The sequence below is a fragment of the Anguilla rostrata genome, chromosome 9 (assembly GCF_018555375.3).
Source record: "Anguilla rostrata isolate EN2019 chromosome 9, ASM1855537v3, whole genome shotgun sequence".
Taxonomy (NCBI): Eukaryota; Metazoa; Chordata; class Actinopteri; order Anguilliformes; family Anguillidae; genus Anguilla; species Anguilla rostrata.
Window position 1 is genome coordinate 2,862,543 of NC_057941.1, and position 14,898 is coordinate 2,877,440.

Sequence of the window (14,898 nt, forward strand, 5' to 3'; positions counted from 1 at the left end):
CAGCGAGCTTCCGGATCTGCTAATCTCTGGTAAGCCGAGCGTTTATCTCTTTTATTGGAGCCACAATAGCCTCGTCCCCTGGAGGAGGTCTTAGCAATGCTGGAGGCCCCCGAGTCGATTCCAGCCAGCCCCCCCCCCCCCCCCATCAGGGCCTGCTCTGAGTGCGTAGCTTAGCGCCGCAAATCTGTTTGGATGGGGCTACTGCTGCTGCTGCCGCCTGGAGACCTGGGGAAATAATGGAGGGAGGAGGAGAAGAAGAGAGTGAGAGAGAGTGAGAGAGAGAGGAGCTGGAAGAAGGGGATGAGAGGAGGAGGAAGTGGAAGGGAAGGGAGGAGATGAGAAGGGAAGGGAGGTAGTAAGGGAGGGAGAGAGAGAGAGGGAAGAGAGAGGAGGGAGTGGAGGGAGAGGAGGAGGATGGAGTGAGTGAAAGAGAGGGAAGGAGGAGGGAGAGAGAGGAGGAGAGGGGAGGAGGAGAGGAGAGGAGTGAGTGAGTGAAAGAGAGAGGGAAGGAGGGAGGGAGAGAGAGGAGGAGTGAGTGAGTGAGTGAGTGAGAGAGAGAGGGAAGGAAGGAAGGAGGGAGCGAGAGAGAGTGCAATCCCTGTGGCCCTCCCCACACTTCCAGATCAAGCGCTTCTTTGCCAATCCCTCTAATGCGAAGTGTCAGAGCAGCTGAGCCTCGAACGTGAAAACTTCATCAGGGCCATTAGCATCAGAGAGAGAGAGAGAGAGAGAGAGAGAGCGGGGCGGAGGAGAGAGAGAGAGAAGGACTGGGGAGAGAGAGAGCAGGACGGGGGTGGGGGGGAGGGGGGCCCTGAATTTCAGGCAAATTCTCCTCCTGCGCCTCCCTCCTGTCTCTGTGCCCGCCTGTATCCCACCTTTCTCTTATTTATGTTTATTTTAGGTTATTATTTTGTTGTTTGTTGTTGCTTGAGGGGGACGGCTTGTTTAAGCGGTGCACGGCTGGGTAACGGAGGAAGAGTCGAGGCTCGCGGTCCGCGCCGCAGATCGAAGTCAGACGTCCCCTCCTGGGCCGGCTCGTCCGTCCGTCCGTCCGTCCGTGCGTCACCTCCGTCTTTTTTTGGAGGCTGAGGCATAAATATCTCTCTCCGCAGCCATCTCCGTGGGGCTCTGCCGCTTCGAGAAGGAATCGATAGTTTAGGGAAAAAACCCGGGGAAAGTCAATTACACACACACACACACACACACACACACACACACACAAAACCCGGCTATTTCTGGAGAAAGCGCGTTAAGTCATTAAGGAGATGCTGTCATGGCGTCTGATCCAGCAGGCCGCGCCGTGTATGCCCAGTGGACGTGTAATTTGTCTGGCAGAGTCGCGCGATCCCTCTTCCCCAACGGGGGGGGGGGACAGCTTGTTTCGCGGGTGAGGGCCAAGCGACATGAGTCCCGTACGCTCGACGCAGCGACATCAATCAGCGACGGCCGCCTCCGAACGCGAGACGACGAAAAAGGGGGGTTGATCCCGCGTCATATTTTTCGGACGTGAAATAATGAACGTGATTCTCCGCACAGCGAACGCCGGTTTTACCCCGCGTGGGGGGGTGAGAGACTGCCGCTGACGCTAAGATTAGAGTTTCCCTGCTGGGCGGGAAAAAAAAAGAAAGATAAATTTGAGAAAAAAAAGTGCTGTTGGCCAGAATAAAAATAAGGATGGAAATAGGGGAAGTGTCATAGGCTTGTTAATGTCATGTGACCCGTGGCTGGAGAGAGTGTACAGTATGGGCTGAGTAAACCATACTCACCCATCTATTCCAGCATAGCTCGGGAGGTAAGAGCGGTTGTCTGGCAGTCGGAGGGTTGCAGGTTCGATTCCCCGCCCTGGGCGTTGTCGAAGACCCTGAGCAAGACACCTAACCTCCCTAATTGCTCCCAGCGAGCTGATTGGTACCTTGCATGCCAGCCTTTCACTGTTGGTGTGGGAGTGTGTGGGTGTGTGGGTGAATGGGTGAATGAGAGGCATCAGTTGTAAAGCGCTTTGGATAAAAGCGCTATATAAATGCAGCCCATTTACCATTTATCATTCCTGAAGAGGAGTTTCTGCAGACAACCACAAGAGGATTTTAGATTTTATATTCAGCACCACACGTAGGTGTCTGTGGATTGAAAACATTTGATAGATTTAAAGAAAAAGAAGAAAACAATACTTCAGGTATACAGTATATCTGGTCTTATTGAAGTATTTTTTTATTGAGTATTCTATTTTCAGATCATTTTGGTTTGTTTCTGAAATTCTGTTGAAATCTCAATAACAAATGACAGATTCTCACCATTCGAAAGGGCTACCTTTAAGCAGCATTTTCCCCCTAAAAGACGGGCCCGTGTGCTTGTGCCATCCAGGTGTAGAGTTGGGCATATGTTCTCCTGGCCGGCACACATCAAGGTGTTACCTGCAGGCCTTTCATCTTTCCCGCAAGTTTGGCGGGCAGTTCCGCGGTGCGCATTCAACAGCTTCCAAGAGCTCTGGCTCTGTCGCCGTCACACCTCGCGATGAAACAAAAAAATATAATAAACGCTACTCCGGAGGGAGTCGGCACAGTCATTGTTGAAGGACAAGTCCTGTTCCCAAAAGCTGATTGGTCAGAGTCAGAAAGGCTCTGTACATACGCCCGGGGAGAGGACTGAGGTGTGGAGCTTTATCGCGCGGTCTCTAATATCTGACACCGCTAACTCTGACTCTCTCGGGAGATGACTGGCGCCAGCGGAGAGTCGGGGTGTTTTTTTTGCATCCGCTCTAAACGGGCGAAGCAGGCGTGCGAACGGAAGATCTGCTCTAGTGCAAAACACACCCCCCTGGGAGCGCAGGATCGATGCGTTCTACCCCGGAGCAGTCCGCTCCGTTTAGCACTGCCCCCGCTCCACCAATTACTGCCCCTCATGAGGGCAGAACAAATACCTGCCCCCCGCTGAAAGGGAACCTTGCGGATAGCGTGTTAAAGAGACGCCGCGAGGGGGTGAGGGGGTGGGAGGGGTATTTGCGTCGGCGCATTATTTGGACTTGTTTAGCCAGTCGCAGGGCAAGTGTAGACTCGTTTGTCCAATCACGGAGCACGTGCGGACTTGTTTGGCCAATCACGGAGCACGTGCGGACTTGTTTGGCCAATCACGGAGCACGTGCGGACTTGTTTGGCCAATCACGGAGCACGTGCGGACTTGTTTGGCCAATCACGGAGCACGTGCGGACTTGTTTGGCCAATCACGGAGCATGTGCGGACTTGTTTGGCCAATCACGGAGCACGTGCAGCAGAGGTGTGGCGCTGAAGCAAAACATGTATAATAAATGTTATTGACCGTAGTGGTGCTGTCAGTATTGAGTGGTTATTTTCATTAGCTTTAATATAAAGATTTTAAATAGCTTTTTTCCCATGTGAAATGCACTAACAATGTCTTGTTTTTTCCCTTGAATTTCTTTTAATGTTCTCGATATTAAGCCAGAGTAAAAAAAGTTATGACTGCCCTGTATATTGATTGACACGATATTTGTATTAAATATATGAGCCTTTATTCTTTTTTCTCTGATTTCCCTTGATAGGTCAAAAGAATGTAAATTAGCTTAGTCTAATGCTTTTTATTAAATGTGAATTTGCGTATTGTTTGTGTGTTACATTTATCTTTATGCATTTATTCCTAGTCCAAAGCAACTTACATTGGATAAATATTTACACACAGTCCATATATACAACTGGATCTTTACTTAAGCAATTCCCAGCTGATAATTTTTTTTTTCTCCAAACAGTTAACATATTTGTAAAGTGTTTATACTTATTATATTACTAATTTATCTGTATTGTATGATAATTGTCAGTGACTAAAATCAAATTGGTGGAAATAATAAAACCTTTTCTTGAAAACACTGTTTAGCACTCTGATGATGGCCTTACCTCCTGGTCATACACCGTGTGCGTGAAAAATCGAATCGTGCTGTATGAATTATGGGGAACGTTCGATAGCAGAAGGCTATGGTGGGTGGTTTGAATCTGATGGAGATCGCTGTGCATTTAGATTGTATGGCTCACGGAGCGCCAGAACTAGCCACCTCCATCAAATTCATTTCTGCCTGTGCCCAGAAAACCGGCCTGGTGATCACGCTCCAGCGGCTGTGTTTAAATTTTTTATCGCGTGTTGTGGATCATTATTTATTGAACTACTTATGCGCTTTCTAAAGAGACCCCTACCTATATTGACCCGGGGGTCACTCAGACATATTTTTAGCCTTAACACGAGCCATCTATCTTCTCCTGATCCTTTTCCCCATCTCATATACATAGCCCAGGGGATGCTGGGAAACAGTGGAGTTGGTTTTCCTGACAGGTGAAACAAATTGGAAAATTATCCCTGTGAATGTAAATCTCCCTCTGAAGAGGATTTATCTTTAGAAAGACTACATTCCCCTTCAAATATTTCCCCTCTCTCTCTCAGAATTGCAAATTCCTTTTTTTTTTTTTTTTTTTTTGCTATGAACTGTGAGAGATGTGTGACGCGTGGGTCTGTGAGAATTTGACCTCCGTCGCTCCGCTCCCACAGAGGTCATACAGCTCAGCCTTCCGGAAGAGAAGAGGGTGAGCGTCTCCACGGTGACCGTGGGCCTCAGCACGGTGCTGTCCTGCGGTATCCAGGGAACGCTGCGGCCGCCAATCATCTGGAGGCGCAACGGAATTGTGCTCAACTTCCTGGACCTGGAGGACATCAACGTAAGGCTTTATCTGCACCTCGGATTTGTTTATCTTTCTCTTTTTTCCCCCACCTCTACCCCCCCCCCCCCCAATGGAAATTGGTTTTTTATTCCCTTCCGTGTATTGTGATCGATATTTTGAGATGATGCTTTATTGAAAATTTAATAAGCTTCATTTTTTTTTTTTGCGGTGTATATTTTTACTTTTTCCCCCGTTGCTAATTCACCATCTGCTTTTATTTTCTTTGATTTGTAGTCATTTGTGGTAATTGGCGATAACATAATGATTTTGGGGCATCAGGATCTGTGCCAGAACCTCTACTGATTTCAGGAGCGCAGGCACATTTTTTTTTTTTTAAACCCAAAATAAAACAAAACGACAATAAAAAGCAGAATATATCTCTGAGCGGTGCTGCTGGATTGACGTGGTTAATGAGCTGTACAGTAAACTCGTATTTAACTCACCTGCAGTGCCAGCAGAGTGGGGTCCTGCTCATTGGCCAAATTATTAAAGCTCCCTTAATTGCACCTTAACGAACGGCCTCGTTAATTGGTGTCAACTCGGCCCAGGAAATGACAGCACACAGCGAACAAATAGGTTTATAGGAGTACAAACAGAAGGAAAATCACTCCCGGGAGACGTTAATTTTATTTCGTTGGAAATTTTAATAGCGCCGTTTTCCCGCGCGAGCCGCGTCTAAGCGGAAGGGGTAGACCGGCGTTCCGAATGTTTATTTTCAAAAAACAGTCAGTTTGTCTTATTGAAAACATGCATTTTGGTTGTAATAGAAATTCTGGCCAGTGAGACTACAGAGCTCCTCGTGCACTTTATGTTTCCAGAACGTAAAATTGCAGTGTTCGGAATCATCAGGGCTATTTCGCCGACTGCAATTTTCCCAGAGAACAAGATCGCTCCGCCTAATGCACAACATTTCACACAGTGAATACATTCCCCCCCCCCCCCCCCCGAAAATAAAAAACCGACCTGCACTGTTTGTTCCTCCTGGCAGTCAGGAAGAAGGCAGTACTTCAGGGACACCCAACGGAACGCACTTACGGCTCATTACACTCACCTGCCACCGCACTACACTACACTTGTGTATTGTCGACTACACGCGCGACTAAAACAAGAGATTAAAATCTTGAATATCAGGATTACATAATTCATGAGTGATTGAATAATGCATGGCCCCTGGTTTCATATTTTTTAAAAAGCTGTATCTGACACTTATTTTAATTTATATGTCAGACGTCCCTTTGACTCGCTCAATTTGGGGCCGCGAGAGAAAAGCGGTTCAGTCGGGATAGCTCACGTATTCAGATTAAATAGTTTAATGAATATGCAATGCAATCATTTTGGTTTGGCGCTGCTTTAGGTCCTTCTTGTGCGCATGACAGCGTACGCTAACGTATCAAACAGAGAGGACATTACCTCTGTCCTACTGAACAGGAGAGATGCCAACCGCCCCCCCCCCCCCAGTACATAGAAGCAGATCCATAGAACCAGTGTACGCTGGGGTGGGGGAGGGTGAGCAGAAATTCTTAGAGCATCAGCAGCATACAAAGAGCAGCACAGGAGAGGGGTTTAAAAAGGCGCCCCATTGGTGATTCGTGCCTGTGATTGGTTGAGTACGAGACCATGCAGTGACGTCTGTACGTCATTGGTTGAGTGCGAGAACAAGTGGTTACTGAGGCCAGCCAATGGTTGGCTGCAGCAGGAGTTTCCTGACAGAACATGCCATGTGCACTTCATGCATGATGCTCATTAAGCTACTCTTCAAACACCTAGGAATTATTGTTCTGCTTAAACCACAATTAATATTCTTCATTAGAGATTTTTTTGTTTAGAACCCAGGGCCAGGAACAATTAAAATGTTTTGGGAAAATGCCCTGGACCGCAGCCTTGTAGTTCTAATTTTATTGTAAACAAATACATTTTAATGGCACCCTACTCTTAAACTGTAATAAGTAATTATATTTTTTAGGATATAATTGCTATATCGTAAAATCTAAGTACAGTTTAACAAAATTGTTATTTCTCTTCGCCAGTTCCCGTAGTGTTTCTGAAATGCTCATCTAAATATTTAATATGTTTATGCAGTGTGAATTTATCTTTTTTCATAAATATACAACTGGTATATTGTGACTGTGGAAATTATTTCCTCGCTGGATCTCCTTTAATGTGAAATTTCAATGCGCTTCGTCTGTTGCCATGGAGCTAATTCCTCACCTGTCATTCCAGCATCCAGTGGCTCAAAACAAAGCAGGACCCCAGCTCCTGAAACACTGCTGTCCGCCATTCTGTGGGCTTTTAGCTTTACACCCGCGACCCGGCAGGCGATGTGGGCGTGGCCTCTCCCGGGGTTCTAACGGCACCAGAGGTCCTCGTAGCCGAGGCGACTCACGCACACACACACACACACACACACACACCCGCCCACGATCCCGCCCCACTCCCTATCCAAATCTCGTTTTCTCAATCCTTTTTTAAAAAGTGTCGCGGCTTAAAATCCCCTCGGGCGAGTTGCGCATTCTTCGAAAAACAAAAAAAAACAAAACAGCCACTGACTCCGTCAATCAGGCTAACGCACCTTTTTTATTTTTAACCCTTCCTATTTATCAGACCGTTGTGGGTTCTCGACCCGTCCTGCAGAGGGGGGGGTTGGGGGGCGGGGGGTGGAAAACGTACTGATTGACGGGTCCGTGGGACGCCCCCTGCTGTTTTGTCTCCCTTTTTTCTTCGATTAGGACTTCGGTGACGACGGCTCGCTCTACATCACCAAGGTGACGACCATTCACATGGGGAATTACAGCTGCCACGCCTACGGGTACGAAGAGCTCCAGCAAACCCATGTGCTCCAGGTGAATGGTTAGTAATGACATACATGACATTCCGTGATGATTTGATTATGTCACTGCGTGTCACTGTGGAATATTCGGCAGGTTTGCATATTTATTCCAGGTGTATGGTTAGTAATGACATACATGGCATTCCGTGTTGATTTGATGATGTCACTGCGTGTCACTGTGGAATATTCGGCAGGTTTGCACAGGTGTGCATATTTATTCCAGGTGTATGGTTAGTAATGACATACATAGCATTACCTGTTTATTTGATGATGTCACTGTGTGTCACTGGGTCACTGTAGAATATCGCAGTCAGGTTTGCAGCACACTGCAATTTCGCTCGTCTCATCAATATAGCGAAGTCCGGCATCATCCAGTGCATCAATTTCCAACATCAAAAAAATCTATTTTCCTGCTGTATAGTATGATTTCCAGAGCTAATGTATGCTACGGCGCATGAACGCAGTGGATAATATTCAATGAGAATTATAATATTTGATGGTGGTGAATCAGTAGAAGTATCTCAGGCAATTCGTTGCGAACCATGCCAAATCCTTCATAATCGTCGTGACGTTTCTATAATATGCGTGTAGTCTGTTCAATTTGACGTACAGTCCGTATAATACCGTCCGTCATACATGCCAACGTTTGATTGGTAAGGCTGGAAACAAATCTTTTTGACTGGGCTGCAGTTATATTCAATTAATTGTTTTTTCCAGACAAGGATGTGGACTGCCTGAAATAGCTAGAGGCACAGAAAACAAAAGGATGTCTTCCAGCGATTAGCAACGCACGCGTGCTTTTTAATAATTTGCGCTGGGCTTCGGCTGTAGAGACGTGCGCCTACAGAACCAGCCTCTCTCCCTCCCGAGCGCTGCACACGTAAACCCGACGGCAGCAATCCAATTTCACAGCTTTGTGTAAATCTCCGACAGATACGTAAATGCTGTGGGAAAGCTGAAAAATTACTTTCAATTAACCGGGACGATAGGGTGTGATTGCTGCCTTTCGTTAGCCCCGATCTGCGCTAACCGAAAAATGACACGGCAGTGATGAATAGACAGTGAGGATCTGTGTGAGGGAAACGGTTTCAGTGGCGGTCATCCGATTGTCTCGTAAAACTTCCGCAGACCGTAAGATTTTAACTTACAGTGAACGTGCATTTGCCAGTAAATAACCGATCTGTGTTGCAGCACAGAATTCTCCATCAGTAGATTAGAGGACTGGGTCCTGTCTTTGCGTTCATTTCTGAATCGATCTTTCCCACTCTGCTGATCCGTTGTTGAACTCAGTGTTCACTCAGTGTTTGGCATAAATCGGATATTGTCATAATAACGGACACTCTGTAAATCAGGGGTGTTCAATCTTATCCGAAAAGGGCCGGTGTGGTACAGTTTGTTTTGCCACCTAAGACTGATTATGGCTGATGAAGCCATATTACATAATCAGTGTGTGTAACACCTCACCCCACCTTTGATAAGATGACACCCTGCTGTAAATAGAAGTGCATTATTACCAGGTGAGTCCGGTGGCTGTCTAACCCCCCCCCCCCCTGCTCTGCGCCCCCAGTACCCCCAGTGATCCTGGTGTACCCCGAGACTCAGGCGCAGGAGCCCGGAGTAGCCGCTAGCCTGCACTGCTACGCCGACGGCATCCCCAGTCCCAGAATCCTCTGGCTGAAGAACGGCATGGACCTGCAGCCCAGAGGATCCAAGCAGCTCAGTCTGAGAGGTGAGACAGGCTGCTGTGTGTATAATCAGCTCTGAGAGGTGAGACAGGCTGCTGTGTGTAGAATCAGCTCTGAGAGGTGAGAATGTGGTACAGCTAGGGGCAGGTGCTGTGTGTATAATCAGCTCTGAGAGACAGGCTGCTGTGTGTATAATCAGCTCTGAGAAGGTGAGACAGGCTCCTGTGTGTATAATCAGCTCTGAGAGGTGAGACAGGCTCCTGTGTGTATAATCAGCTCTGAGAGGTGAGACAGGCTCCTTTGTGTATAATCAGCTCTGAGAGGTGAGACAGGCTGCTGTGTGTATAATCAGCTCTGAGAGGTGAGACAGGCTGCTGTGTGTATAATCAGCTCTGAGAGGTGAGACAGGCTGCTGTGTGTATAATCAGCTCTGAGAGGTGAGACAGGCTGCTGTGTGTATAATCAGCTCTGAGAGGTGAGACAGGCTCCTGTGTGTATAATCAGCTCTGAGAGGTGAGACAGGCTCCTGTGTGTATAATCAGCTCTGAGAGGTGAGACAGGCTCCTATGTGTATAATCAGCTCTGAGAGGTGAGACAGGCTGCTGTGTGTATAATCAGCTCTGAGAGACAGGCTGCTGTGTGTATAATCAGCTCTGAGAGGTGAGACAGGCTGCTGTGTGTATAATCAGCTCTGAGAGACAGGCTGCTGTGTGTATAATCAGCTCTGAGAGACAGGCTGCTGTGTGTATAATCAGCTCTGAGAGGTGAGACAGGCTCCTGTGTGTATAATCAGCTCTGAGAGGTGAGACAGGCTGCTGTGTGTATAATCAGCTCTGAGAGGTGAGACAGGCTCCTGTGTGTATAATCAGCTCTGAGAGGTGAGACAGGCTGCTGTGTGTATAATCAGCTCTGAGAGGTGAGACAGGCTGCTGTGTGTATAATCAGCTCTGAGAGGTGAGACAGGCTCCTGTGTGTATAATCAGCTCTGAGAGGTGAGACAGGCTCCTGTGTGTATAATCAGCTCTGAGAGGTGAGACAGGCTCCTGTGTGTATAATCAGCTCTGAGAGGTGAGACAGGCTCCTGTGTGTATAATCAGCTCTGAGAGGTGAGACAGGTTTCCAGGTGAGATTCCCTCAGGAAGGTGCTGTGAATACCTCATTTTGGGAATCTTAATATTGTGGTTATGATTTGCCTCAGTATTGAATCTGGCCAATGGTGACCCAGCTATTTAGAAGACTATTAAACATGCCCCTCCCCCCCAAAGAAAAGTATCAGCTGGAAGTTGCGTACACTGCAACCAGCCATGTGATGATCCAAAGCGGGATCTCGGTATAAGAGAGTGTGTTCTGTAGCCCGTTTATGGCGTCACCCTCATTAGGAGACGGTTTATTGGCTACGTGCGGCTCATTACCTGCAGTAATGGGCTGTTATGAGCCTCAGAAGTCCTGCTGGAGGAGGATCAGCGGAGCTCCTGTTGAGTGCTGCGTGTAAAAGGGTCTCGCAATCGAGTCCAAATGATTTTTAAAATTTCTATTTGCTGAAAGGGGGGGAGTACCGGGGGTGAAGGGTGTGGGGAGGGTTGGGGGTGCTCGAAAGGCCCCCTCCACCATCTACGTGGCGTCTGATAATTTTCCCATGGTTCATTATGTCTGATCTTTACACTGAAGGGCTGAAGGTAGGGAAAGTTGTGCCTCAAAGCATTGCAACACATGCAACACAAATACATTATTATTGTCATTATTATTATAATAATTATTATTAGTATTAGTATTATTATAATAAAAACTGTGATAATTCCCTGACCTAACAGACCGTAGTCTTTCATCGCTCTATTAATTTTTCTGAAAGCAGCAGTTGGAGCGTGCGGAACCTGCTGATTACTGCGCATTAAGACAAACTAGCGCTTCACTTTTAGCTACAGTTTACTGTCCCGCGTGGGCAGGCCGCGATGCGATGCGCCGGGCGCTGGATACGAGCCGCGTCTGGGGGTGTTTAATTAGAGCTGTTTTTCTGCCAGGATTGCACTAACTGTAACGTGACACTATTTATTTCCTTCTCTCCGAGGATGGGGCGTCGTACGCACGTGACAAAAAAGCTGCCCTGGATGTGCGTATATGTATCAGGCGTTACGGCGGTGGCTGTTCTACTCTCTTTCCCAGGAGCTACAGAACGATCAGCGCTAGTTTCATGTGGCTTCCTTTGGTATCGTTCATTCATATTTCACGAGAGTTTAAAAAAAAAAAAAAAAATACTTTAACATCCAGGCGCGCGTTTTTATTTTGCGGATTCGTTTTTTTTTTCCATTAAAGCATCCGAGCTCTAGAGGGGCTGAGAAGCGTTGTGGCTTTCTCGTATCGAACCTCGCTTATATTTGTGTTTCTGAAAACGCAGCGTCTACATACAGCTTACTTCTGAAATCTGCATGTGCAGTGTCTGTTTATTTTGAAAAGGGAGCCTGTGCCTGTGATATTTTGCACGGGTACTGAATTTAAGCAGGACTAAAATTATAAATCTGATTGTTATTCCGATTCAAACTAACACGAGGGGGAAATCTTAGTATTCCTTCGGTGAATAATTATCAGTCATTATAAACTGTGCCCTGTTGTTATGCTGTGATTAAAAATAGCATGTACTGCGGTGCATTTATAAATGCTGTTTTCTATTTATTCTTGATTTTTTTTTTTTTTTTTGCTTTGCGTACATACAAGGCAGGAAAATGTCCTTAAATATACACAATATTAGACACAATATTAAAGTAAGACATTTTCCATGCATGTATACATATGCATGTCACACACTAACTGAAACAGTAAACCTCACAAGATACGAGAGTTAAAATGTACAGTGCGAAATCAACAGTTACAGAGTACATATAGTCCTACTTATGGTACACTTACAGAGTACATATGGTCCTACTCTGTGACCCCTTTTAATTGAAAACTCCCTTGTTTGTGTCCATCTCGAAAAAGACTTCTATAACTGACGTCATTTTACCTATTTAACAAGGCAGGTTGACTGAGATCCAGTTTCTTTGGATAGTGCAAGGAACAGAGTAGCCAATCAGATGTTGGGGTTTTATTAGGTAGCCAGATGTAGGGAGCCATTTAATAGTGTGAATCCGACCATCATATGGGGGGGGGGGGGTGGAGTTCTGAGGGATCTATTAACAAACATGTTGAACCAGAGCCTCACTTTAATGTCTTACCCAAGAGACATCACCTCCCATGGTACAGTGTCCCCATCATGGCACTGGGGCATCAGGTATCTCTCTGGGAAAAGAAACTTCCTACTTCATCATCCACCTCTTTCAGCAGGAACTTGGTTTTTTTCTTCTGCTTCTTCTTCCTTTTCTTAAATTAAATTCAAGTCCACCCAAGCCCAGCTATGCGTCCTGTATCTCTTTGGTAACAGTGATGAAATCTGGCATGGCCGTAAACTGACTACATTTCTTACCATTATGATTTCATGAATGCCAAATGACTTCTTGAATAATATTTTTAACAAACTAGTATTACACTCGGTATCCTCCGGGTACTCCGGTTTTCTCCCACAGTCCAAAGACATGCAGGAGACTCTAAATTGCCTGTAGGTATGAGTGTGTGAGTGAATGGTGTGTGTGCCCTGCGATGGATTGTCAGCCTGTCTAGGGTGTATTCCTGCCTCTCACCAAATGCATGCTGGGATAGGCTCCAGCACCCCCCCGTGACCCTGCCCAAGACAAGTGGGTTTAGATAATGGATGGATAGCATTACTCTATGACACCAATAATGCTCTTCATACTCTCTTTTGACACTTACGGTTTTATGTGCAGTGAGAAGTAGTTTCATCAGAGCACAAAGGAAGGCCCAGAAAAGAGAGAAGGAACAGTTGAGTTTAACACAGGGGAAAGAGAGCTTTGCATAGGAGACAAGCCGTTTGTGCACAAAGGCAGACCAGCTTATTGTCTTTCTTTTAACGCTCCAGCCTTTGAAGAGTTCCCACTGGCTTGAGGTCAGCTGTGATGTTTATCAACTCAGTTATACTCTGGGTCACACACAAAAGCGACCGTATCTCCCAAAATCTGCGCTACGGTTTTATTTTATGATCCATAAAGATCCAGAAGATCCATCTTCCTGGTACATAAACACACACGAGCCATTCAAATAATCTTTCTATGTAAATTTGACTCTTACATCAGGAATAAGGCTCCAGTTAGAGAGTATCACACAGTTTCTGTCCTAAAGGTGATTTTGAGGTGTACGGTATGTGCTGTTTGGCAAACCGGCTACCACTGACTTCGCTCATGCAGTACGATGCGTTGGTGAACTCGCAAAGGTGTGTCAGAGTAAGGCCACATTACCTACTGTGGAACCTATGCATGGTAAGAAACTCGTTGCTCGAGACATTCTGTGTATAGAGCTATAGAGCCTTCATTTATTACAATGTTTTCTATTTGCATATTTGATTGTGCAGCGTCTAAACGGCTTGCTGGGGAAAAATCCTTCTCTTTGAAGCTACACTAAGGTGTTGTGTTTCATAATTTGAAAGCACTCCATAAGTGAAATATATGAAACACGTTTCAGTCTAGTAGGATGAAACAATGCCTTCATGTTGCTTAATGAGACATTAATAGAAATACTAATGCACCGCTTTGAAAGTTGCCCTGGATAAGAGCGTGTGCTCAGTGCCAAATTGAAAAGTGTAAATATAATTTCTGCCATAGAGCAGAGGTGATATTGCTGGTGGTGTTTTGCTTCACTTTATGGATCACAGTAATGCTATGAAAAATGATACCGCTTGTCTTTACAGCACTAAAAGGCCCCAGTAACTGAGGTGTGTGAATTGCTAAACGCTCTGTCAGAGTTATGTCTGTCCTTACCAGCAGAAACACTTTAATGGTGACTTGTTTGTCACGCCTTGCGTCTCTCCAAGCTGTTCAATTACGGAGTTATTTTCATATAACTTACTCCCAAACAGAAAAGCGTTACGGACCGCACGTCACGCAGGGTTTTTGTTTCGCCGAGATCGTTTGTCTTTCCAAACGCAGCATTCGTTTTTCAGGATTCTTGGAACCAAGCAAAGAAAAACGCATCCAAAAAAAAAACACTGGATCAATTCATTGCTTTGGCCTGTCCCTGTGGGCCTCAGCCTGTGCAGAATCTCAGAGACAGATCTGGAAAGTAAAAATGTTTGTTTAAAGAGAATTCTATTTCTTCTGGCTGCACTCAAAAAAAAAATTGAAACCAATCTTATAAAATCTTTGAGTTACACTGATAACATCAAGTCAAATTCATTTGTACAGTGCATTTCACCAACGTTTGGCACAGTACACTTCACAGTACAAGAGCAAGCCTAGGGTGACGTGGCTTACTGTGAAGGAGAAACTTACTGGTTGGGACTGATCAGAAGAAACCTTGACAGGAACCAGATATTATTGAATGCCATCTCTAAATAATAAATGATCTTTAGTTTTATGGTCACCTGATTCCCATTATCAGGAAGTTTGACCGGATCAGCTCACTGACGGTTGCTAAGATTTTATGAAAATCATCGTTTTATTTTCAGTTTTCTTTCTACTCAGCAGTCACAGTGGAACCAAGCATGCCATAACTCTGCACCTGAAATATTTAAATTATTTTGGGTGTCGGTTTTTACACCTGTTCCGGTTTTTCACAACTGTTTACATTTTTG

The 14,898-nt window shown here is 45.8% G+C and overlaps 1 protein-coding gene across 5 annotated transcripts in view; it reads left to right on the top strand.

The window, feature by feature from the left end:
* The window catches only part of fstl4 (follistatin-like 4), a 247,226-nt gene that overhangs the window by 217,823 nt on the left and 14,505 nt on the right, over nt 1-14,898 (top strand). For all 5 annotated transcript variants that reach the window (XM_064349753.1, XM_064349757.1, XM_064349754.1 and 2 more), the window contains 3 exons: nt 4,546-4,712; nt 7,442-7,562; nt 9,110-9,271. In XM_064349753.1, coding sequence (XP_064205823.1) covers nt 4,546-4,712; nt 7,442-7,562; nt 9,110-9,271 — 450 coding nt within the window. The remainder of the gene's footprint in view (nt 1-4,545; nt 4,713-7,441; nt 7,563-9,109; nt 9,272-14,898) is intronic.